The sequence below is a fragment of the Anolis sagrei genome, chromosome 6 (genome assembly GCF_037176765.1).
Source record: "Anolis sagrei isolate rAnoSag1 chromosome 6, rAnoSag1.mat, whole genome shotgun sequence".
NCBI classification, from domain to species: Eukaryota; Metazoa; Chordata; class Lepidosauria; order Squamata; family Dactyloidae; genus Anolis; species Anolis sagrei.
In genome coordinates this window covers 112922510-112947573 of record NC_090026.1, presented here as the reverse complement: position 1 = coordinate 112947573, position 25064 = coordinate 112922510, and the positions used below count along the sequence as shown (strand labels likewise).

The 25064-nt window shown below is 43.1% G+C and overlaps 1 protein-coding gene across 2 annotated transcripts in view; it reads left to right on the top strand.

Moving 5' to 3' along the window:
* Positions 1-15366: 15366 nt before the first annotated feature.
* The window catches only part of NRP1 (neuropilin 1), a 170137-nt gene continuing 160439 nt past the window's right edge, over positions 15367-25064 (top strand). Inside the window, exons 1-2 of one of the 2 annotated variants that reach the window (XM_060782510.2) lie at positions 15367-16402; positions 21376-21550. In XM_060782510.2, coding sequence (XP_060638493.2) covers positions 16336-16402; positions 21376-21550 — 242 coding nt within the window. In that variant the 5' untranslated portion in view covers positions 15367-16335. The remainder of the gene's footprint in view (positions 16403-21375; positions 21551-25064) is intronic. The other variant, XM_060782512.2, reaches the window with a different exon arrangement.

Sequence of the window (25064 nt, the reverse complement as noted above, 5' to 3'; positions counted from 1 at the left end):
AATAAAATAACAAATAACCTTGGTTCAAGTATAAGCCAAGGGGGGCTTTTCCTGCCTAAAAAAAGGACTGAAAAAATAGGTTTATACTCTAGTATATACTTCTACTGCAATTTGAATCTGTTGCTCTATGTTATATAACTAGAGCTTTGGTGTTAAAGACTCTTTATCAGTTTAAATAGTAATGGGTTTTGTTTGGCACACGCTTTTATGGAGTCCAGTCCAGCTCCCTGGGCATAACTTTTTTCCTTCTTCTAACAATCCCCGTTTCCTCCTGTGTTGTATCTGCTTGGTTGTGCAAGGACAGTCTGTGTGCCACATATTTTATTAATATTTGTAAGCTATTTTGGAAGCCTTCTTTTTCTCTGACTTTGAACTGTGGGGAAAATAATGTGTAAACAAATAATTAGTTAAACAGTACATTTGGGAGTTCACATTCATTCACATTTTCAAAGGAAATGATGGGCATCGCAATAAGACTGTAGAAATGATATTCACTTACAGCAGCTGAAAAATGTTAGCTGGAGTGCTATGTCAAGTTGATAATGAGGTCAGAGCATTCTTTGGCTAATTATTTATTTTGACTAATTATGGCTTTTATTACCCTAATTTGAATAATAGCTGAACAAATACTAAAATGTCTCTTCTAGCATCCTACCCATTTTCCCCCAGCCATGATCGCTACCTTCTAATGGAACACTCACCATGTAGTCCTACCCACAACCAGCTCAAACCAGAAACTGCCAAACGAATATTCCAAATGCAACTAAGTGGGTTTCCTTCTGAGAAGTATAAATATATATTATGAAACATGTTTGTACTACAATTAGGCTATCAGCATGGCTAATACAAAGCAAAATGCACCATACAGCGCTTGCTTCAAATATCACTGTATTATTAATTTGTGTGTGCCCATGCACACATTTGCGTAAAGCACTGCATAAGCAAGAGCTTATCATCAAAACAGATACTAATACAAATACCATTTTCCATCCAGTTAAGATGAAACGTTCAACGGCACCTTACAATTAAGCAAACAATATATAGCAAGACAGGAGTGGGCTTGGGAATGAATTTTTGAACGAATGGTATGCTTATTATTATTATTATTATTATTATTAGCAGTGGAAAATGTACATTTATTACTAAAATCCCTATAAAAGAGTGCTTTAAAATCCTCGCGAACAGTGAAGTAGGAGGTAAGGATCTTCTAGGTCTGCTTCAGGCTACTGTTGTGGTTCATATGACTGAATGCAATATTTCACTCTCTTTTCACCCTCCAATGCAACCAGAAATACAGAGGATAGGTTTTCTAGTCTGGTTTGTTCCAGTTAAGATTTAAATTGTTTTAGCCAGAGCTTTCAGGTTCCATTATTTACACAAACAAAGGAACACTTAGATTTGATTTATCTATTTCATCAGTTTTCTCATAGATTAGTTTTTGGCTGGTTCCATTCTCACATTCCAGTTTCAATGACTTTCCAAAACATCTAGAGTGCACCTCCGATCACATCAAAATGATAATACTAATGCAGCTTTCCAAGATAATTGGCTAGTATCCAGTAGTACAAATTAGCAGAAATGAAAAGGCTTGAGGAAAACATATAAACTCAATTGGAGTAGTATTTAATTTCTGATTGCTGATATGTCAGGCACAGCACCAACATACCTTTACCTCATTTACTGATAAGAGACACTCCCTCCATTCCAGCTACCATTGCTGTCGCCTTTCAGGGAAAACATCAATCAGGAACAATGTTTTGGTCCCAATGGCTGGTAAGATGTCTTTCCTACAATCAACTACCTCTGCTGTCTCCTCTGAGTAAGAAAAGAGCAGCCAGCCTATGCTGGGGGATTGACTTCTCCCTGTAATTCGCTCCAGTTAACAACCTGGCCGCCAACCTTTGCACCAACTGCAATTTCCAGGCTGTCTTCAAAGGCAGCCCTACATAGAGTGCATTACAGTAATCCAGTCTGGAAGTAACTCCACCATGGACAAGTCAGATTTCATGAGGTATGGTCACCGTTGGCACACAAGCTTTAATTGTGCAAAGACCCTCCCAGTTGCTGCCAACAACTGAGCATCAAGTGTCAGTGCTGACTCCAAGAGGGGCCCCAGACTATGGATGCGTGTCCTTAGGGGGAGTGTAACCCCATCAAGAACAGGTTGCCACCCTATACCCCAACTGGCTGTAAAACTGACCAAGAGGACCTCTGTCTTGTCAGGATTAAGCTTCAGTTTATTAGCCCTCACCCAGTCCATCACAGCAGCCAGGCACTGGTCCAGAGGGCTTCCTTGGAATTTGGTGGAAAAGGATATCTGCATAGAGATGGCACCAAATTCCAAAACTCCAAATGACTTCACCCAGCAGTTTCATGTAGATGTTGAAAAGCATGGGGGATAGAATAGAACCTGTAGGGCCCCACGGATCAAAGGACAGGGATCTGAGCAGGAGTCTCCCAGCTTCACGGACTGGGAGCAACTCTCCAGGAAGGAGTGGAGCCACTGCAAAGCAGTGTCCCCAAGGCCCATTCCGGAAAGCCACCCCAGAAGGATACTATGATCAATGGTATTGAAAGCTGCTGAGATGCCCAAGATAACCATCAAGGACACACTCCCCTTGTCCAGCTCTCTGCAGAGGTCATCAACCACGGCGACCAAAGCCATCTCCAAACCATGACCAGGCCTGGAGCTAGACTGCAATGGATCCAGATAATTGGTTTCATCCAAGAATCCCTGGAGCTGAGAAGCAAGCACATTTTCCTTGTGAGGTGTGCCTTTTTAGATTGATTGTATAGCTGAGGGCAGGAAGCAATTTATAAACCATTGTTGGCCTTTTTAGATACTGGAGAGATATAACTGATCTAGGTTGATAGACAAGACTGACATACAGACAATAGATAGATATATAAGTATTGGACATAGCATTTCAGGATAATCAGCAAAATGTTCAAAAAGTGTAATCATTCTTTCCCACTGTTTGTGTCCAGCATCATTACAAATGCCAACAGTGTATGGCAGCTAATTGTGTGAAAACAGGGAATACCTTGAATTGGCTGGCGGCATCACAGCTGCTTTGGAACTCTGCAAATCTCTTGCCACCTTTCCCAGTTTTGTTGGGAAATAAATAAATAAAGCCTTATGTACTGGCTTTACTCCATCTTTGTATTCTTGGAATTAAGAACTCAGCTGATCCTCCATATGCTTGGCGACTTTTCCCTTCTCTTTCCATCTCAGTGGTGGGCTGTTGACTGGTGCTTACACAGCTGGAGCCAGGAGCTATAGAGATAGGACTTAATGAAAACAAAGACAGGTGGCAGTACCTCCAGCCATAATGTACATTTAGAAAACATTATACGAGACACAAAATTAGAATGACTTCCATGGAGTCATTGATCAAAGTGACTGAAATGGTGGACATATCATTAGTCAGACATGTTCCTTTATAGTTAAAGCTATTTTTTTTAAAAAAAATAAGCAAAGCATAAAAGCACAAGAACTGTAAGAAAATAGAAGTTCATACTGCAAAAGCAAGAAAACAGCTATCACCAGAAACCAGATGGATTTTAGTTTAAAGTAGCTTTGTATATTTTGATTGAGTATTCATTTATTCTCAGTTGGCTTCAGAGAGACTGCAAGATAGAACCAAGTTAACTGAAGAGGAAGAAAACCATGATTTTCAGATGATAGGTATAACTTTTTAATACCACACACTTATTCTCCAGATGTCTGCTCAGTAAGTGAAACCATACCTAAAATAAGCTTCTGGTGCTGTTTAGTAGACATATTTTTAAATCTGCTTTAAATATGCAATATGTTGCCTTAACTTTGGATATGCTTCCACAGTAATAAGCCTCAGAGAGTGCCAGCCTAGCAACTGTGGGGAAAGATTCAACTCATTGGTTTGCATTATTACAGAAAGTTCACTTAATAGTTGGATTTGAATCATCAGAGCACTGTGTTAACCCATCAGCAATTTATTTGAGCATCACTTATGGAAAATACAGAAGGAGCTTGGTGCACTATCTATAAAAAATGTATTACAATCTATCCAGCAAATGTGTAAGTACTATATATGAAGGGCTCAGAGACGAACTAAAAATAAGGAATTAAGACAAGGCTGGGACTGAACCCAGCACTTGCCTGATTTAAGGCTGCAGAATTTGACAGGACTAAGCTCTGAGAATAGAGCTGGAAAAGAACAGAAGAGACTGACATGATAATGATATCAAGCTATGACAGTGAAGAATGCAATGGGATATGAGTCAAAGAGAATAATTTTGATCCTGTACCTTAAATTAGGAATGTAATTCTTTGCTAATCTCCTCACACTGTGGAAAAAACAGTTTTTAAAGTTTATTTGGAGTTTGGGACTTATTCTGTGAACATTTCATGTATGTTTTGGGATATATAAAATAGCATTTTCTGTACAGGAAATAGAAAATGCTGTTTTCTGAGCAGAAACTGTTGCAGCATGAACTTAGCAATTTCACAAATGAAACTAAAAAAATTGCCTTTCCTGCACAAAAAATACTATGTTCTAGTATAGGTAAAGGTTTTTCTTTTCATTAAGTCTAGTTGTGTCCAACTCTGCGGAGTGGTGCTCATCTCGCTTTCTAAGTCAAAGAGCAGGTGTTGTCCATAGATGCCTCCAAGGTCATGTGGCCAGCATGGATGCATGGAATGCAGTTACCTTCCCACCAAAGCAGTACCTATTGATCTACTCAGGTTTGCATGTTTTTGAACTGTTAGGTTGGCAGAAGCTGGGGCTAACAGCGGGAGCTCACCCTGTCCCGTGGATTTGAACCGCTGACCTTCCATTCAGCAAGTTCTGCAGCTTACTGGTTTAACCTTCCAGGTTTCTACACACATGTAAACACCATATGTGAAATTTACACAAAGTCCCAAACTGGCGATATTATCATTCTAGAATGCTTTTTATTTCGGTCTTTCAACACCCAAGATACAATTTTTCCACCATATTTTTATTTTTCCATATATTATTTCCATTCCTACCTACAATTCAGGTGGTCCCTTTGATTTGCAAAGGTGTGTTTCTGATTAAAAACACAAGTTTGGAAAGGGTTTTCTCAAAAGGGAAAATGTACAGATTTGACTTGGCGGTGTTTTAGGATCTGGTGGGCTTGAGACTATACATAGAAAGAAAATGAAGAGAAGTATGCTACATATGCTAACTTAAACACAAATGTGAAATGTTTGTAGTTCGGCTGCCTGTGTCTGCCAACTCTTACAACTGTTTGAAAATTATTTTGAACACAATTAACAGCCTCTTGTGTGGACAGGATTTTATGTTGTGGCAAATCTAAGAAAAATAGAAATGTTCAAGATTGAAACCATTTTATCTTAGAAGATGTTTTTTGATTTCTAGCACTCCTTTCTATCAAAATAGGATTCAATTATTTCCCATAGCATGTGACCTCCCTTTCCTATCTTCTCATCTAAAGTAGATTCAGGCCCCATATACACTGCCATATAATTCAGTTTCTGAATGAAGATTATCTGATTTTAACTGGATTATATAGCAATGTAGACTCATGTAATCCAGTTTAAAGAAGATAACCTGCATTACATGGTCAGTGTAGATGGGGCCTCAGTGCTCAATCTGTTGTTGAGTCTTTGGCAGAGAAAGCTACAATTCCTGTGATTTCATAGCACTGAACCATGGTAATTAAGAGTGTGGTCAAACTGCATTCATTGTACAGTGCAGATAACACCAGTTATTTCAAGTCAGCATTATGAAAATGGTGTTTTCAAAGGACCTTCCTTGGCAGAGAAGTCTATCAAGTTGTATCCACTTGAATCAGAGTTGGAAGAGACCTCATGGGCCATTCAGTCTAAGCCCCTGCCAAGAAGCAGGACAATCATATTTAAAGCACCACCGACAGATGGCTATCCAGCTTCTTGGCAGGGGCTTAGACTGGATGACCCATGAGGCCTCCAAAGAAGGAGCCTCCACCACATTCCGGGGCAGAGAGTTCCACTGCAGTACAACTCTCACAGTCAGGAAGTTCTTCCTAATGTTCAGGTGGAATCTTCTTTCCTGTAGTTCGAAGCCATTGTTCCGCGTCGTAGTCCAGGGCAGCAGAAAACAAGCTTGCTCCCTCCCCCCTATGACTTCCCCTCACATATTTATATGAGGCCATCATGTCTCCTCTCAGCCTTCTCTTCTGAAGGGTAAACATGCCCAACTCTTTGAGCCGCTCCTCACAGGGCTTGTTCTCCAGACCTTTCATCATTTTAGTCGCTCTCCTCTGGACACATTCCAGCTTGTCAACATCTCCCTCCAATTGAGGTGCCCAGAATTGGACACAGTATTCCAGATGTCATCTGACCAAGACAGAATAAAGGGGTAGCATGTCTTCCCTAGATCTAAACACAATACTCCTATTTATGCAGGCCAAAATCCCATTGGCTTTTTTTGCCACCGCATGACATTGTTAGCTCTGCCCTATAGCCCAGTTTCTGTGCAGACTCATATAATCCAGTTCAAAGCAGATAATCCGGATTCAAAAACTGGATTACATGCAATGTAGATCCAGCCTGAGAGGGAAACAATCTCCTCAAGAAGAAGAGAAGAGTCTCAGCCCTCCATAGCAGACATGGGAGGCGTTGTTCTCTTCCAGGGTGGTTTTTACATCACACTTTGTGTTTTAGACTGAAACTATATTCAATACTGAGACACTTTCCTTTCTTCTTCTTTCTGGCAGACCCTCGACCACCAAGGCAGCCATGAGAAAGGAAGGTTGTGCCCCAGAGAGAGGCTCAATCAGCAATTGCAGAGCCTCGCCTTTCAGCCCTGCCCTCCCCTCAGGACTTGCTTCATTCTTTCAATGGTGCTCCTTACTCTATATATATATTTATGGTCAAAAGGAAAGGTGGGAAAGAGGCACTCCCTTGAGCTCCTCTTCTGCTTTTCTCTTCAGAGAACAGAGAGAAATCAATGAGGGCAGCCAGTCATAAAAACATGAGATAAATTATTACTAAATTTGTGAAGAGAGTGAGGGTGCTTCTATACCAGGCCTGTGCAAACTTTGGCCCTCCAGGTGTTTTGGACTTCAACTTCCACAATTCCTAACAGCCAGTGAGAGTTGAAATCCAATACACCTGGAGAGCCAAAGTTTGCACAGGCCTGATCTACATTGTAGAATAAATGTGGTTTAAACCTGCCATGACTCAACACTATGGACATCTGGGAGTTGTAGTTTGGTAAAGCATCAACACTCTCTGGCAAAGAAGGTTGAAGGACTACAACTCCCATGCTTCCATAGCATTCAGCCCTGTCCTATAAATAACATTCAGTAGAAGAGGCCTCAGTTGCTGTTAGTATTTTCTTTCATCCACTCCAGAAGATGCTTAAATGTCTATCAAAGCAACTGAATGTTTTTGAGTTCTTGACAAAAAAGAAAAAGCCAAATATTGAAGACAAAGAAAGCAGCAGGTTGAGAACCAATGAATCAGCTGGGACTGATGAAGACCCCAGAACATGCACACCTGGAGATTTCTACCACTGATTCATCTAATCCAGTGGTTCTCAACCTGGGGTCCCCAGATGTTTTTGGCCTACAACTCCCAGAAATCCCAGCCAGTTTACCAGCTGTTAGGATTTCTGGGAGTTGAAGGCCAAAAACATCTGGGGACCCCAGGTTGAGAACCACTGATCTAATCCATTGTTTCTCAAACTTTGCTCCTCCAGATATTTTGGACTTTAGATCCCACAATTCCTAACAGAGAGAGCTGAAGTTCAAAAAACCTGAAGAAGCAGAGTTTGAGAAACACTGCTCTAATCCAAGCCCTGCCAAAGAAACCATGGAAGAGGAGGAAAGACAAGAAGCTGTATCATTGTTAGACCTTAGACTTTATATGAATGAGACTGTTTCTGATGACCAAGTGAAAGCTCAATGAGTAAATTGACAGACTCCGTTGCCAGGATATGTATTTCCTGTGGATAAGAAGAAATAACTAAGTTTTCAGCCCAAATGGTTCAATAGATTTCCCTGGTTAGCCTATTCGTTTCATCTACAAGGTTTAACCTGTAAGTATTGGAGAAGAAGTTGAGGGTAAAGGTGGTCATCAGAAGCTTGGTGCATTGGTTTTTTCTGGTACATTGTTTTCTGCTGCCCTGGAGACTAGGACGCGGAACAATGGCTTCAAACTACAAGAAAGGAGATTCCATCTGAACATTAGGAAGAACTTCTTGACTGTGAGAACTGTTCAGCAGTGGATCTCTCTGCCCCGGACTGTGGTAGAGGCCCCTTCTTTGGAGACTTGCCTGTGATAGACAGTTTTTTCTGAATGAGTAGAAACTTCGGATTTCTGCAACATTGCCAGTGTCAACAGCTACAAATGAACAGTTGCCTCCAACTCTTAAATATTTGAAAAGTTTATCGATGGAGCCTGATTTCTGACCATGTCTATTAACAGTTTTCAAGTGCTTCCAAAAGACGTTGTGGGATTCTTTTGTAACCACTAAATTACCAATCAAGAGTCATTTTCAGGGTTTTTTTAGACTTGAAACTTTGTAGCTAAAATAAAAAATGATTTAATCAAGTCAATATAAAAATATAGAATGAGTCATAGAATTTATATTATTTGGTGTGGCGGACCTACTCTTTATGATTCACTTAAAAATAAGCATTGTTTCAACACATGCTTTTTTCTAGCTATGTGCCTGAGACACCCCCTAGAACAGGCCTTGGCAAACTTGGGCCCAGTAGGCTGTTAGGAATTGTGAGAGTTGGAGTCCAAAACACCTAGAGGGCCCAAGTTTGCCCAAACCTGCCCTAGTAAGATCATCTATGTTTAAGATCATCTGGGAAGGCCCTGCTCTTGATCCCACCTCTCTTGCAGGTGCAATTGGCAGATATGAGAGACAGGGCCTTCTCAGTAGTGGCCTCTCAACTGTGGAACTCCCTCCCCAGGGATATTAGATCAACCCTTCCTTCCTGACCTTCCATAAGAGAGTGAAAATGTGGCTTTGTGACCAAGCCTTTAGAGAACTTGTGCAATACATAGACTCGGAACAATGTACAATGACCATTGGAACGGCCTGGATTAGGCTCATGGATTACGTGTTTAATGCTGAATGTATTTATTTTTAAATGTTTTAATTGTTTTAAAGTTAAGTGTGCATTGTCTTTTAAGGCATCGAATAATTGCCTATATGTAAGGCCGCCTCCAGGGTGAGAATAGCAGGGTAGAAATGCTATAAATAAATAAATAAATAAACAAACAAACAAACAAATAGTAAAATGCCATACAGCAAGACTTCAAAGGCCACTGAAATGAGGCGGGAGAGTTTGGTGGGGCGAGGAAAATTGGTGGACAGGAAAAGAGATTTAAAGATATGCTTAAAGCCAACTTTAAAAGCTGTGGCTTAGACACCGAGAACTGGGAAATCCTGGCCCTTGAGTGTTCTAACTGGAGGTCAGCTGTGACCAGCATTGCTGCAGAATTCGAAGAGACATAAATGGAGAGTGAAAGGGAGAAACGTGCTAAGAGGAAGACACATCAAGCCAACCCTGACCAGGACCATCTTCCACCTGGAACACCGATGTCCTCACTGCGGGAGAACATGCGGATCAAGAATAGGGCTCCACAGTCACCTATGGACCCACCACCAAGACACTGAACTTGGAGGACTATCATCCTTGGGCTATGTAGGATCAGCCCCTTCATACATCTTCATGCACACAGAGAAAGTTGGGGTCATGTCTACACTGCCATATAATGCTGATGGAAACTGTATTGTATGGCCAATGTAGTTGGGACCAGGAAATGCATCTGAGAAGAATTGGAATGGTTTGAAGTGCCCACCTCTTGCGTCTCGTTGGGTAATGCCCTTACTGAGGGGTGTACTGGTATTTGAGTGTGGTGGTGCTGTTTTGGTGAGCCACATTAGAAGAAAGAGGAATAATAATATTATTAATAATAATAATAAGGCAAAGACTCTGGCACAAGCCGGTAAAGGTGGTCCTAGTGGTGATCGGCACACTGGGTGCAGTGCCTAAAGACCTTGGCCTGCACTTAAATACAATCGGCACTGACAAAATTACCATTTACCAGATACAAAAGGCCACCTTACTGGGATCTGCATGTATTATTCGCCAATACATCACACAGTCCTAGACACTTGGGAAGTGTCCGACGTGTGATTCAATACAACAGCCAGCAGACTGTCTGCTGTGGACAGGCCGGTAGCCAGGATTTTGATTTGGGGGGGGGGGCTGAGTTTGGTTCGGGGGGGGGGGGCTGAGTCTGAGTGAATGAAGCCCCCCCCCCCCCCCCGGGGCTAAATGCCTGGCTGTGGACTCATCTTGTTGTGTTTCTAATAATAATCATAATCATGCTTCAATTTGTTCTGGAGTGAAAGAATCAGAAGATGTTGCCCAGGGGACGCCCGGATGTCTTGCAATCCTGCGAGGAGGCTTCTCTCATGTCCCCCAAACTTTGTGTTGTTTGTTTGTTTGTTTGTTTAAAAATGCAATACAACTGTTTGGTTTGCTCCTGACACGATAAATAAATAAATCATAATAATCATCATGGAGTGTGCTATATATACTGATACCTTTCCCCACTGCCATGGACCCCCTTCTTCCCCCCCCCCCCCACAAAAATAAACCGGGGGGGGGGATATGTGACAAGTAGAAAGGCGTCCTGGCCAAAACATGGCCAGGACATTGAATTGTCTTTGTGGGTTGTGAAACACTCATCACACTAGGGAAAAAATCCACTTCAAACCTGGTGTCTGCCTCCCGCAGAATTCTGGGGTTTGTAGTTCAGGGAGGAACCTTTAACAGCCTCACTAAACAACAAAACCCAGAATTCTGAAGGAGGCAGAAACCAGATTTGAAGTGGATTTTTTTTTCCAGTGTGATGAAGTTGTAGGAGGAGGGCGGTTCTCCAGCCTCAGGAACAGCAAGGGCCTGCCTTCCCCGCCCTAGAAAGACACGGAGGTCCTCAAGGAGCGAGCCGTGGGGGCGCCTTCCCGAGTGGGTGCCGGGGAGGAGGCTCCATAAATGGGACGACAGGAAAGGCAGTGAATAAAGAAGCGGGGAGAGAAGAGTGTGCGTCCAAAGCGAGCCGAGGAGCGGTTAATACTAATGCTTTAGGAAACCGAGCCAGCGCTTGGTGATTGTGAAGGCTCCTGTGCTTCCTGGCCGTTTGGGTGACACAAGGATCCATCTCCAAGGGGGCTCCCCTTGGAGAATTAAAAGGGGCGAGTGGTTTACCTGCCCAGGTGGGCTGGGACTGTGGTTAGCTAGTCCAGAGCGAAGTCTTTGGGCTAAGACTGTGCCCAGTCTTTCCGCGAGGACTCGTCTGCTTGCTTTTTCTCCTCCTCCTCCTCCTCCTCCTCCATCCATGTGGCCGGGTCTCCTTAATCAGGAGGTTCTTAATCAGAGGCTGCATGGGCATCTGTCGGGAGTGTTTTGATCGTGCCTCGGGATTGGACTAGATCAATGTTTCTCAACCTGGGGGTCGGGGCCCCGGGGGGGGGGGTTCGCGAGGGGGTTTCAGAGGGGTCGCCAAAGACCATCGGAGAAGACATATTTGTGATGGTCTTAAGAACCCTTTTGTCAGAGAAGACTGAAGATCTCTTCACCTGTCCTTTTGGTGGATCCTCCCACCAAAAGCCCTCCTCCTGCTCTCTGGATGTCGGTGAACAACAACCCCAAAACTCAAGGTCAATGTCCCCCAAACCATGGGAGCTCTGTGTGCCACGTTTGGTTTGATCCCATCGTTGGTGGAGTTCAGAATGCTCTTTGATTGTAGGTGAACTATAAATCCCAGCAACTACGTCTATTTTCCCCAAGCTCCATCAGTGTTCACTTCAAAACTCAATGCCTACCAAACCCTTCCAGTATTTTCTGTTAGTCATGGGTGTTCCAAGTGCCAAGTTTGGTTCGATTTCATCGTTGGTGGGTTTCTGAATGCTCATTGGTTGTAGATGAACTGTAAATCCCAGCAACTACAATTTCCAAATGTCAAGGGCTGTTTTCCCCAAACTCCACCAGTGTTCACATTTGAGCAGACTGAGTATCTGTGCCACGTTTGGTCTAGATCCATCATTGTTTGAGTCCACAGTACTCTCGATGTAGGTGAACTACAACTCCAAAACTCAATACCTATCGAACCCAGTATTTTCGGTTGGTCATGGGAGTTCCATGTGCCAAGTTTGGTTCGATTCCATCATTGGTGTGGTTCAGAATGCTCTTTAATTGTAGGTGAACTATAAATCCCAGCAATTACAACTCCCAAATGTCAAGGTCTATTTTCCCCAAACTCCACCAGTGTTCACATTTCGGCATATTGAGTATCTGTACCAAGTTTGGTCCAGATCCATTATTTTTAGAGTCCAGAGTGCTCTCTGGATGTAGGTGAACTACAACTCCAAAACTCAATGCCTACCAAGCCTTTCCAGTATTTTCTGTTGGTCATGGGAGTTCGTGTATGCCAAGTTTGGTTCTATTCCATCCTTGGTGGAATTCAGAATGCTCTTTAATGAACTATAAATACCAGCAACTACAACTCCCAAATGTCAAAGTCTATTTTCCCCAAACTCCACCAGTAAACACATTTGGGCAAATTGAGTATTAGTGGCAGGTTTGATCCAGTGAATGAAAATACATCCTGCATATCAGATATTTCCATGACGATTCATAACAGTAGCAAAATGACAGTTACGAAGTAGCAACGAAAATAATTTTTTGGTTGGAGAGTCACCACAACATGAGGGACTGAATGAAGGGGTCGCAGCATTAGGAATGCATTAGGAATCTTTGAGAGTTGAGAGACACGAGGAAGGCGGCGCTCCACAGCGGAGGCAGGCTCAGGAACAGCAAGGGTCTGCTTTCCCCGCCTTAGAAAGACGCTGAAGTCCTCTAGGAGCGAGCCGTGGGGGCGCCTTCCCGAGTGGGTGCCGGGGAAGGGGCTTAATAAATGGGACGACACGAAAGACAGTGAATAATGAGAGGGGAGAGGAGAGAGAGTGTCCAAAGCGAGCCGGTGAACGGTTAATATGAATGCTTCCTGTGGCGCGCTATGAGGAAGCTTAGCCAGCGCTTGGGGAAGGTGAAGACTCCGTCGCTTCCTGGCTCTTTAGGTGACACAAAGGACCCTCCCTGTAACACAAGCGTCCCTTGGAGAATGGAGTGAAGAGGGCAGAATGGTTTACCTGCCCAGGTGGGCTGGGACTGTGGCTAGTTTAGTCTAGGGCGAAGTCTTTCGGCTAGGACGGTGCCCAGTCTTTCGGCGGGGGCGTGTCTGCTTGATTTCTCTCCTCCTCCATCCATCCATCCATGTGGCGGAGTCTCCTTCCTTGGGGAGTCTTAATCAGAGGCTGCATGTGCATCTGTCGGGAGTATTTTGATTGTGCCTTGGGGCTGGACAAGATCAGTGTTTCTCAACCTGGGGGGGGGGGAGTCGGGACCCCTGGGGGGGATCGCGAGGGATGTTTCAGTGGGGTCGCCAAAGACCACCAGAAAACACATATTTCTGATGGTCTTAAGAACTCATTTGGCAGAGAACGCTGAAGATCTCTCCACCTGTCCTTCTCTTCCTTTGTGGAAACAGTGGATCCTCCCACCAAAGGCCCTCTTCCTGCTCTCTGGATGTAGGTGAACTACAACTAAAAAACACAACGTCAATGCCCACTAAACCCTTCCAGTATTTTCTGTAGGTCATGGGAGTCCTGTGTACCACGTTTGGTTCGATTCCATCGTTGGTGGAGTTCAGAATGCTCTTTGATTGTAGGTGAACTATAAATCCCAGCAACTACAAGGTCTATTTTCCCCAAGCTCCATGAGTATTCACATTTGGGCTTATTGAGTATTCGTGCCAAGTTTGGTTCAGATCCATCAATGAGTCCACAGTGCTCTCTGGATGTAGGTGAACTACAACTCCAAAACTCATGCCTACCAAACCCTTCCAGTATTTTGTGTGGGTCATAGTATCATAAAATCATATAATCATAGAGTTGGAAGAGACCTCCTGGGCTATCCAGTCCAACCCCGTCAAGAAGTAGGAAAATCGCATTCAAAGCACCCCCGACAGATGGCCATCCAGACTCTGCTTAAAAGCCTCCAAAGAAGGTGCCTGCACTTGGGGGCAGAGAGTTCCACTGCTGAACAGCTCTCACAGTTAGGAAGTTCGTCCTAATGTTCAGGTGGAATCACCTTTCCTGTAGTTTGAAGCCATTGTTCCCCGTCCTGGTCTCCAGGGAAGCAGAAAACAAGCTTGCTCTCTCCCTCACATATTTATATGTGCCCATCATGTCGCCTCTCAGCCTTTTCTTCTGAGAGCTGTTCAGCAGTGGAACTCTCTGCCCTGGAGTGTGATGGAGGCTTTTTCTTTGAAAGCCTTTAAACAGAGGCTGGATGGGTTGTTGTAGGTTTTTCCGGGCTATATGGCCATGTTCTGGAGGCAATTTTTCTCCTGACGTTTCGCCTGCATCTATGGCAAGCATCCTCAGAGGTAGTGAGGTCTGTTGGAAGTAGGAAAAATGGGTTTATATATCTGTGGAATGACCAGGGTGAGACAAAGGACTTTTGTCTGCTGGGGCTAGGTGTGATGCTGGATGGCCATCTGTCAGGGGTGCTTTGAATGCAATATTCCTCCTTCTTGGCAGGGGGTTGGACTGGATGGCCCATGAGGTCTCTTCCAACTCTATGATTCTATATCCAGCTCTTTAAGCCGCTCCTCAGAGGGCTTGTTCTCCAGACCCTTGATCAATTTAGTCGTCCTCCTCTGAGCACATTCCAGCTTGTCAACATCTCCTTTCCATTGTGGTGCCCAGTCATGGGAGTCCCTTGTGCCAAGTTTAGTTCAATTCCATTGTTGGTGGAGTTCAGAATGCTCTTTGATTGTAAGGGAACTACAATTCCCAAATGACAAAATCAGTCCCTCTCCAACCCTAAAAGTATTCAAATTTGGGCTATCGGGTATTTTGGTCCAGTGAATGAAAATACATCCTGCACATCGGATATTTCCATGACGATTCCTAACAGTAGCAAAATGACAGTTATGAAGTCGCAAGGAAAATAATGTGATGTTTGGGGGGTCACCACAACATGAGGAAGTGCATGAGGAAGGTCGAGACCCACTGGACTAGATGACCCTTTGGGGGAGGTCTCCTCCTGCGAGGCTGTGCGCCTGTGCTGCTGCTGCTGCTGCCGCGCCCTCCTTGCCCCCTTCCCCGGCTCTGCTTCACCTGCCTTGCCGAGACTGGGGCACTCTCCGCCAGGAAGCGTCTCCCCTCGGCGTGCCCCTTCTGCTGCTGCTCCTGTTCCTCCTCTTCTTCCCGTCCCTCCTTCCCCATGAGCCACTCCACCCCTTCTCCGACTCCCTCCTCCACGAATTGGTGGATTGGTGGGCTCGTTCTGGTTGTTTGTTGATCCTTCTTCCTTTTTCGGGTGGGAGAAGGCGGGGACTGGCGGCTCCGGAGGCGGCGGCTCCTCTCTTATTATTGGCACCGAGTTGCGCTTCTCTTCCTCAGCCTGCAAGAGAAGGAAGAGCCGCCCGGACGCTGGGCAGAGACAGAGACAGAGAGATACTTCTTGCTCCGCTTCCTCTTGGATTACAGAGCCGACAAGAAGGACATTGGGTGGCCGCTCTTCCTTCCCTTCCCTTGCAGAAGTGTGCCCAAAATCCACATTGGACTCTGTGTGGAGGAGAAGAAGGCAAAGCACCGCCCTCTCCATCAACATCTTCTTCTTCCTCCTCCTCCTTCTCAGACCATCTCTCCAAGAAGGCATCTCTTGGTGCTCCTCTTGCCTCCAAATGCCAGCTGATCGAGAGGCGAAGAGAGCATGAAGTTGGGCAAGAAGTCCTTCTTCTCATTGGCATTGCTTCTCCTTCTTCTCCTTCTTCCTCTCCACAGACAGGCAGTCGTCTCTCCCCGGTGAGACCTTCCTCCTCCTGGAGACGTTTCTCTTCGAGGCAAAGCTGTGAAGGGTTTTGTTTTCCTCCTTCTCCTCCTTCCTCCCTTCTGTTGTGACTTCCTTGCGAGCTTTTCTTTCCCACCCCTTTCCAAGCCAGCTTGGAAATGGCAAAGGCAGTGACGCCTGGAAGAGGAACAAGTGTGGGAAAAGGCAGAGGAAACTGGAGCTGAATGACAGGATGCGGGAGACTTGAGGAGATCTAGTATATCCACACGTCCTTTGCTACCAACGGGACTCTGCTTGCTGCTATTGCTCCTGAAACAGCTTGATGCATATTGCTTGTGTTTTTTGAAACTCCCTTTCCTGGAGGATTTAAGATTGCGTGCGGAAACAGGGATACTCTGTTCTCTTCCTACAATCCTCGAGGACCAAGAAAGGAAGATGGATTGGGGGCTCTTCCTGAACTATGTCGCCCTCACGGCCACCCTTGGCAGGGCTTTGAAGAGCGGTAAGTGGCCACTTTGCATGCTTTCCAGGGTGTATCCAGGTAACTGCCAGGAAAAGGGCCCTTTCCTCTTCTTTTTTTGTTGTGTCAGGAGCGACTTGAGAAACTGCAAGTCGCTTCTGGCGTGAAAGAATTGGCCGTCTGCAAGGACCTTGCCCAGGGGACGCCCGGATGTTTTGATATGTTACCATCCTTGTGGGAAGCTTCTCTCATGTCCCCGCATGGAAAGCTGGAGCTGACAGAGGGAGCTCATCCACGCTCTCGCCAGATTCGAACCTCCGACCTGTCAGTCTTCAGTCCTGCTGGCACAAGGGTTTAACCCACTGCGCGACCTAGGGCTCCCGTGAGATTATTATTATTATTATTATTAATTTCCTGCATTTGTACCCGCCCTTATCCCCCGTGGGGGACTCAGGGCGGCCTAAAGGTTCAAGTCTGCAAGGAGGCACATCACAACATCCCAGATTAGGTGCAACTTTTCTTTTTGTGTGTGTGTGTCCTGTCAGGAGCGACTTGAGAAACTACAAGTCGCTTCTGGTGTGAGAGAATTGGCCGTCTGCAAGGACGTTGCCCAGGGGATACCTGGATGCTTGATGTTTTGCCATCCTTGTGGGAGGCTTCTCTCATGTCCCCGCAGGGGGAGCTGGAGCTAATAGAGGGAGTTCATCCTTTCCTCCTTCCCAGGTAGGTTAAGAAGTCGACCAAAAAGCAGGCTTCAGACTACTCACTCAGAAACAGGACAGATACTACTTTATCACATTAGAGAATGAATCCACTTTCAATCCGGTTGCTGCCTCCCACGGAATTCTGGGGTTTGTAGTTTAAGGAGGAGCCTTTAACAGCTTCACTAAACTACAAACCCCAGAATTCTACAGGAGGCAAAAACCAGATTTAAAGTGGATTCATTCTCTAGTGTGATGTGGTCCATAAAGACTCATACACAAAGTACCCAGAGTTGCACCTAGTCTCACAGGAGCCCTAGGTCGCACAAGGGTTAAACCTTGTGCCAGCAGGACTGAAGACTGACTGGTTGGAGGTTCTAATCCAGGAAGAGTGTGGATGAGCTCCCTCTGTCAGCTCCAGCTCCCCATGCGGGGACATGGGAGAAGCCTCCCACAAGGATGGTAAAACATCAAAACATTCAAGTGTCCCCTGAGCAACACCACAGCTGATTCTCACAAGAGAAACCTCTGGCAATTCCACAAGGTGTCTCCTTTAAAACTGGACAGATGAGTAGTTTTTTTTTAAAGGAGGAGGACTCTTTTCCCCATTCTGTCATTCATTCATTCATTCATTCATTCATTCTTCTTTGGATCTATGTGTAGTATCTAAGAAAGATAGACATGTCCTTTTCTTTAACTTTCTATATGCCTAAACAAAAGAGCTTGAGTTTACAAGATACTTGTCATGCTGTCAGTCTCTGGCATTATGAGCTGCCAATTATGACAGAAAGGAGGAAACCAGGAAAATGAACAAAATCTGGCTAACAATATTAGAAAAAAAACTCTAAAATCAGGACAATAAAGAAAGAACGACACTCAAAAACGGAGGGATTCCAGACAAGAAACAATCAGGGCCAGCTAATCACCTCCCAACAAAGGATTCCCCCAGGCAGGAAGCAGCCAAGCCTTGATGCTGCAAGGCTTTTCAGTGCTAATCAATTGCAACATTCACACTTGCCTCAACAGACAAGAGTTCTTTCTCCTACTTTGGACATTCCACAGATATATAAACCTCACTTGCCTTGTTTCCAACATACCTCACAACTTCTGAAGATGCCTGCCATGGATGTGGGTGAAATGTCAGGAGAGGATGCTTCTGAAACTTAGCCATACAGCCCAGAAAACTCACAGCAACCCTATGAGCTGCTGTTTGTAAGGACCAAATCTAAGATTGAAATCCTATTGCTCAGGCTTTGTATCTGGGTTTGAGGCAGTGCTTGGCAGTGGTTTCTGAACAATGAGGGCTTCTCTCATTCAACATTGCTCTCACACCCAGAATATATCTCTACATTTCGCAGCTTTTAAAGACATTCTCGTACTAAGAATGGTTGACCTTTAACTTGCACAAGTGTGAACAACAAGTTTTTTGTGGATTTTTCTTCCTAGAGCAAATCCTGAGCCATTACTATTAGCTAATTACCAAATATTTACTTTTGCTCTGACTTGGTTTTCAATCAAAGTAATTAAAAGAAGGGTGCACCCTCCACTTAACATGGTATATTGTTTTAATAAGAGACCACAAGTGGAGTGTCTTTGAGAGGAAGGGATTTAAACCACACTTTATGATAGGAATTAATCTTTTTCCAATATAATTTGAGGAAGGTGGCTAATTTAGCAAGAAATTAAGTTCTTTATCGTGTTATCGTGAATGGGAGGAGGCTTTTGACAAAGTAATTGCACATAAATCCTTGAGAATTGTGCCGGAGACAAAATTTGGCCTAATGTTTTCAAACCATGTAACTCACTAGACCTCATCTTTCAACCTGAAGTCTTTCTTTGCAAAGATAACAGGATCACGATGTATGTTTTCTTTGATTCGTGGGCAGTGTGAATTAATGGAGATGAGTAAATAAGGAAGGATAAACCAAACTCATGAAGTGGATAAGGTGTGCCAAGAGCTTGTGTGTGCTAATATAATATCATTTTCTGAAATGCTGAGCCAGTGATAAGAAGAGCTGCTGTTTAGTCTGAGCAATTATAAGCATGATGTAATAGAGTCACCAGCACTAATATGCTCTTGCTGCTACTTCGTAGACCCAGTGATGCCATGTTGTCATCTATCCAGTTGTAGTCTCAGCTAAACACATTCATTAACCTTCTTTTAAACTAAATGGTCCCAAGTAGTTAAGAACTGCTCTGCTTAATCAGGTGTGAGAGAGATTACACAGAGTCAGGGAGTCTAGCAGTCCCCCATATTATCTTGTTATGCTATCACTTTCCCAGGAGTTACCTTTTTAAAGTGCTCTTGGTCGTGAGCCCACCTAAATGCTTCCTGGAGTGACTCTGTCAAGTGACTCGCAACAGCACTGGTTTATTTCACTCATTTAACAGATGCCAGATTCTTCCATGTTGTTTGCATAGAAGTAGAGTGGACTTAATGAGGCAGGATGGGTTTCCCAAGTCTGCTGCACACAGCAAATCATGCAAGGCTTGTTCCTGAAAGCCCATGCAAGAGGCTTATGGGCGACTCTCGCCGGCCACAGATTGGTGAACTCTTCCTGGCAACATCTTTTGTTCTTGGCAAAAGAGACACGCCATGCAAAATGTCAAAGCACAGATGAATGGTAGTTTACAGCAAACTCTCATATAATAATTCATTGCCCAAAAATACACTGAGGTATACACTATCTCACTCCCTTGTAATTTATGGCAAATGTTTCCTGTAATGGCTGTAGTTTATACATTTTTGATGTGCACTTTATCTTTCATTTCCATTTGACCTGGTTTTCCCATAATAAAAATTCTCCCCATCTCTAACTTCACGTCGAGAACAAATAGTGTCATTTTCATTTCATAAGAATTCTATTAGGTACAGAAGACCAATTTAGATATGCCATTACTGAGAAAATGTGATGCACACCACTGTGTCATTTATTACACACTGCCCTCGCATATCCGTCTGCTATCAGCAGAAAATATTGGAGGAAAGTTTTGCTGGCAGAAGCTATATATGAAGAAAGAAGTACCTAATAATTAAAAGTGGCAATGGAAACCTTCACAAAACAATAGAACAGCTGATCCGAGAGAGTGAATTAGGTAAAGGTAAAGGTTTTCCCTCTGACATTAAGTCTGGTCATGTCCGACTCTAGGGGTTGGTGCTAGTTCTTTTTCTTATGTCATTAATTATTTGACCCTAAAATGACTCCTGAAGAGTTTTTTTCTCTCTCTCTCTCAAGATATGACAACTTGCAATCGGAGAAGTGGAAACTTGCACCAAAGTTTTGCCACTAGATATGATTGTTTTTAATTGGGGTGCTTTCCTTTCTGTTCCACTCCTCTTATCTGGTTTTCAAGAAGTGTGTATGTTTGGCAGGGGAGGGGGACTTCCTTAGAGGAGTCAACGGAATCAGTACTGCTTCAATAAATAAACTTTGTTCTTTGCTAGTCTGGACCTGAAGAGCACAGATAACTTCAAATTGCTTAGATCTGGGATTTGATAAGGGAAAAAAAGAAAGCAAAGCCTGCTGTAAACAAGACTCGGAAGACAAGCTCTGCTATCTAATGATATAGAGCAGACTCAGCATTGAAAAGCTGAGGATAGGATTGCTCAGCACTGCTGTTACGTTCACCCTACATTTAAAACATCTTACATAATATTGTTGTCTTCTGTAATCAAGTATTTTGCAGAAATATATCAGTCATAATAATATATCAGTACAGATGATAATTTGTATCATCTGTACGAATATGGAACCCCCGCTGGCACAATGGGTTAAACCCTTGTGCCGGCAGGACTAAAGACTGACAGATCGGAGGTTTGAATCCAAGGAGAGTGAGGATGAGCTCCTTCTGTCAGCTCCAGCTCCCCATGCAAGGACATGAGAGAAGCTGGCCACAAGGATGGTAAAACATCAAAACATCCAGGTGTCCTCTGGGCACGTCCTTACAGATGGCCAGTTCTCTCACACAAGAAGTGACTTGCAGTTTCTCAAGTCTCTCCTGACATGAAAAAGAATTATTTAAAATATTGTTTCAACAAAGAAATTATGTAAAACTATCACTTGAAAGTGCAAAGGGGGGAGGGAGAAAAGCTCATTACTCACGAAACTCATGACTGAAACTTATATTCTGTAAAAGAAAAAAATGGGATGTAAATTATAAAGAAAAGAGCATCTGCAAAAATAAGTAATGGTAAACATAGTACTGAAACCCCAAATATGACCAAAGTTGAAATACTGAAGGAAATGACTGATGTAGAGGTTTTATTGTTCAAACTTTGCAAACTGATTAGATTTTCTCTTCCTATCATTGCAGATAAATGTGGTGAAAATATAAAAATCATTGAGCCTGGCTATCTCACTTCTCCTGGCTATCCAAACACTTATCATCCAAGCCAAAAATGTGAATGGCTGATTCAAGCTCCGCAACCATACCAGAGAATTATGATCAACTTCAACCCTCACTTCGATTTGGAGGACAGAGAATGCAAGTAAGTGAGGTAGTCTGTTAAGGGAACCATAGTACCATCTAGTGGACAAAAACGTCCAGGCATTGCCTTGAGGGGGATGGGGAGATGAAACAGCTGATGAGTGCAAAAGCTACATGTGTAAAATGAATTCCTCTGAGAGGCAAATCCAGACTTGATCATATGTTTGTGGTAAAGATATTAAAGCAAGTGCTTACTGCATGTCAGGCACCCTGCAAGACTGGGTTAGATGCAATCTTGTAATCTGCTGCCTGCTTTGTTGAAAACATGGGTTCATTAACAGTTATTTCCTCTGAAACTTCCTTGTCAACTGTTCAGGGATGTTGAGCAGTTGGATTGCCGCTGCAGGAAGAGCAGGGGATAAATAAGCATTAACTTCTGTGTTACTAATTGAGACCACACTTAAATTCCTGTAACTATCAAAGTGATTCAGAACATTAATGATGTTTGCGGAAAAGGAATGCCATTGGTTTGTTTTTACAAATTGTATTTAGTTCATTCTGCTTTGTTGCCAGAGAGTATGCAACCCTTGGATACTGTAATGGATTTAAAAGTGTAACAAGTATGCCATTTTTGCTGTATACTGTAAGTAGGGAGAAAAATCATGTAGAATTCAGGAGTTGAATGGAAACTGGAAGGCATGGGGTATCCATTTTCTTAAAGAAAAACTGTGTAATGTAAATTGTTTTGAGTAGCTGAGTCAATCTGAATAATGCTTTTCATGGTATGTGGGCTCCACTGGCAGATATCTACATATTGGAGTAAAAGGCAATGATTCTTCCAATGCCAGTGAGTAGGGATTTGAACTCAAATGACTCAGGTCCCTTTAAACCAGTGGTTCCCAAACTTTCATCCTCCGGGTGTTTTGGACTTCAGCTCCCACAATTCCTAACAGCTGATAAGATGGCTGAGATTTCTGGGAGTTGAAGTCCAAAATAGCAGGAGGACCAAAGGTTGGGAACCACTGCTATAAACCATCTTTGGCTTGTAGCTACAATGGCTTCCTTGGAAGAAGAAGAAAAACAGTAGGCCATGCTCTAAACCAGTGGTTCCCAGCCATTGGTCCTCCAGTTGTTTTGGACTTCAATTCCCAGAAATCCCAACCAGTTTACCAGCTGTTAGGAACTATGGGAGCTAAAGTCCAAAATATCTGGAGGATCAAAGGTTGGGAACCGCTGTTGTAAGCAAAACATAATTGGACAACTCTGGATATACCATAGTTAATCCTCAAGTCAAGTATTTGTAAATTATTCTTGGAAGAATCTGAAGAAACCAACATATGATACTTTTGGGATATGTATTTTTAGAACATGTCTGGAGGACATAAGCTAACCAACCACTCCTACGCTAGAGGAAGATCAAAGTTCCAGTTGAAATCTCTTCTAAAAGGAACATGAAGCCCTGTCTTTAATTAGGAGTTTTGTAACAAAAATGACAAATAACTTAAAAATATTATTATAATATTATGATCTTTGTGTATATACAAGGATGAGTGCTTACATGACACAAAGATATGGAAAACAGTCAGCACCAATACTGTATTTATGATGAGATCTATGTCTCACTGTTGGTCATTCTGACTGGTTCTTATGGGAGATGGGGCCATCTACTGGATCATAGGTTCTCCAGACTGTGCAGGGTAAATTTGCTCTGGGCTTAGTCCAAAGCCTAAAGCCAAAGCCGAAAGAAGTTATCCAAAGTGCTGGATCCTATCCCCAGAATTGGGTGAATATCTAGTATGGCTCCTTCAAAATTCAATCAAAACTCCAGGGCAGAATCACCTTATCAGAAAACACCATTTCCCTGAACAATGCTATAGTCACTTTATATATTTTAGAGGTGGCTTATAGTTCTGTACAATAGGGACTGGTGGACCAAAGATTGCTATTTATAGAGAACAGATGGATAAATTAACAGAGTATTTCTGCTATTAAGGAGCAGGTGATCCAGGTAATGGAAAGCAAGCAAACATGGGGAAGGTCAACCTAGGTTACTCCAGCTCACCCATATCACAAAGAAAACATACTCTAACTCTTGTGTTACAGAGCAAATAGCATTAAGAAGGGTTTAGTGGAAACAAGAGAAACATCTTTATTTTCCTGAATACCTCCAAACAGCCATTACAGATCCATTCATTTCTTCTGAGGTTGCTAGAACTTTTAGTCTCCTGTGTTTTTTGCCCTATTTAATTCAGTTAGGTGGCATTGAAAAGTCTTATCAACTTAGGAGATGTTATTGTAGGCCAGTAAAGGAGAGGCTGACACCTTCTCTAGCAAAACCAGTCCTGTGCAAGTTCCTCCATCTATTCACAATGATAAATATGCTTGAAAAGTAATTGGGGCAAAACTGGGAAAGAGAGTATTAATGGCAGTGGTGGTGGTAAATCTTCAAATATTTCATCCTCACATAATGGAGTAATAATTGTGGTACTTTTCTTAGTGCTGAAGGAGAAAATAAACATTCATCCACAGTATTCTCCATATATATAAATGTCCCAAAGTGTTATGGACCATTAATTTTGCAAAAATGTGCATTTTTCAAAAAAAGAAAAAAAGTTTTCTGCAAAAGAAACAAAAAAAATCTATTCAGAATAATTAATCCACAACATGCAGGGATAGTTGAATAATGGAAGAAAATACAAGTGTTATAGTAGATATCAAATACATATTTGTGTTAGTCCAGATCTGTATGCAAAGGAATATTGTATCATATTTGAAACCAACTGAGAAAGAAGTTGGTAGCATACACTTTCATGAATTAAAAGTCGACGTCATTGGATGCAACCTTAATCTGCTGAAGTAGACTCGGTCTACTACATTTATGTTACCAACTTCTTTCTCTTAGGGCCCTTCTACACAGCCCTATATTGCAGACTATCAAGGCAGAAAATCCCACATTATCTGAGTGTGGACTCAGCTAACCCAGTTCAAGGCAGATATTGTGGGATTTTCTGCCTTGATAGTCTGGGAAATGGGGCTGTGTGGAAGGGCCTTCAGTTACTCTTACTGAAATATCATCCATCCTGGAAGTGTTTCCCAACAGTTGGGAACCATTTATTTTAACCTGAGAATTATTCTTTCCACCTCTTGTTTTGAGTTGGCACTTGTTCCAGATCCAAGCCTTTCCAAGACTTTGGACCCTTCCACACAGCCCTATATCCCAGAATATCAAGGCAGAAAATACCACAATCTCTCCTTTGAACTGGGTTATTTGAGTCCACACTCAAATAAAGTGGGATTTTCTACCTTGATATTCTGGGATATAGGGCTGAGTGGAAGGGCCCTTTGTTTGATATACAAAAGCTGACATGGACCACCACTATTAGAAAAGATGCTTTATTGGCAAGAAATTGATAGAGCAGATGGTTTACAAGAGAGGAAAGAGCCACAGCCCTTTAGCTAAAGGGCCCCAGTAGTCACATATAGCAAGTAGTGGCTCCAGGTACCTAAAGTTCCATCCATGTTATCCAGGGCCAATGCTGCAGCTCTGTTTTGTTGTATAACAGATGTCTTTAGAT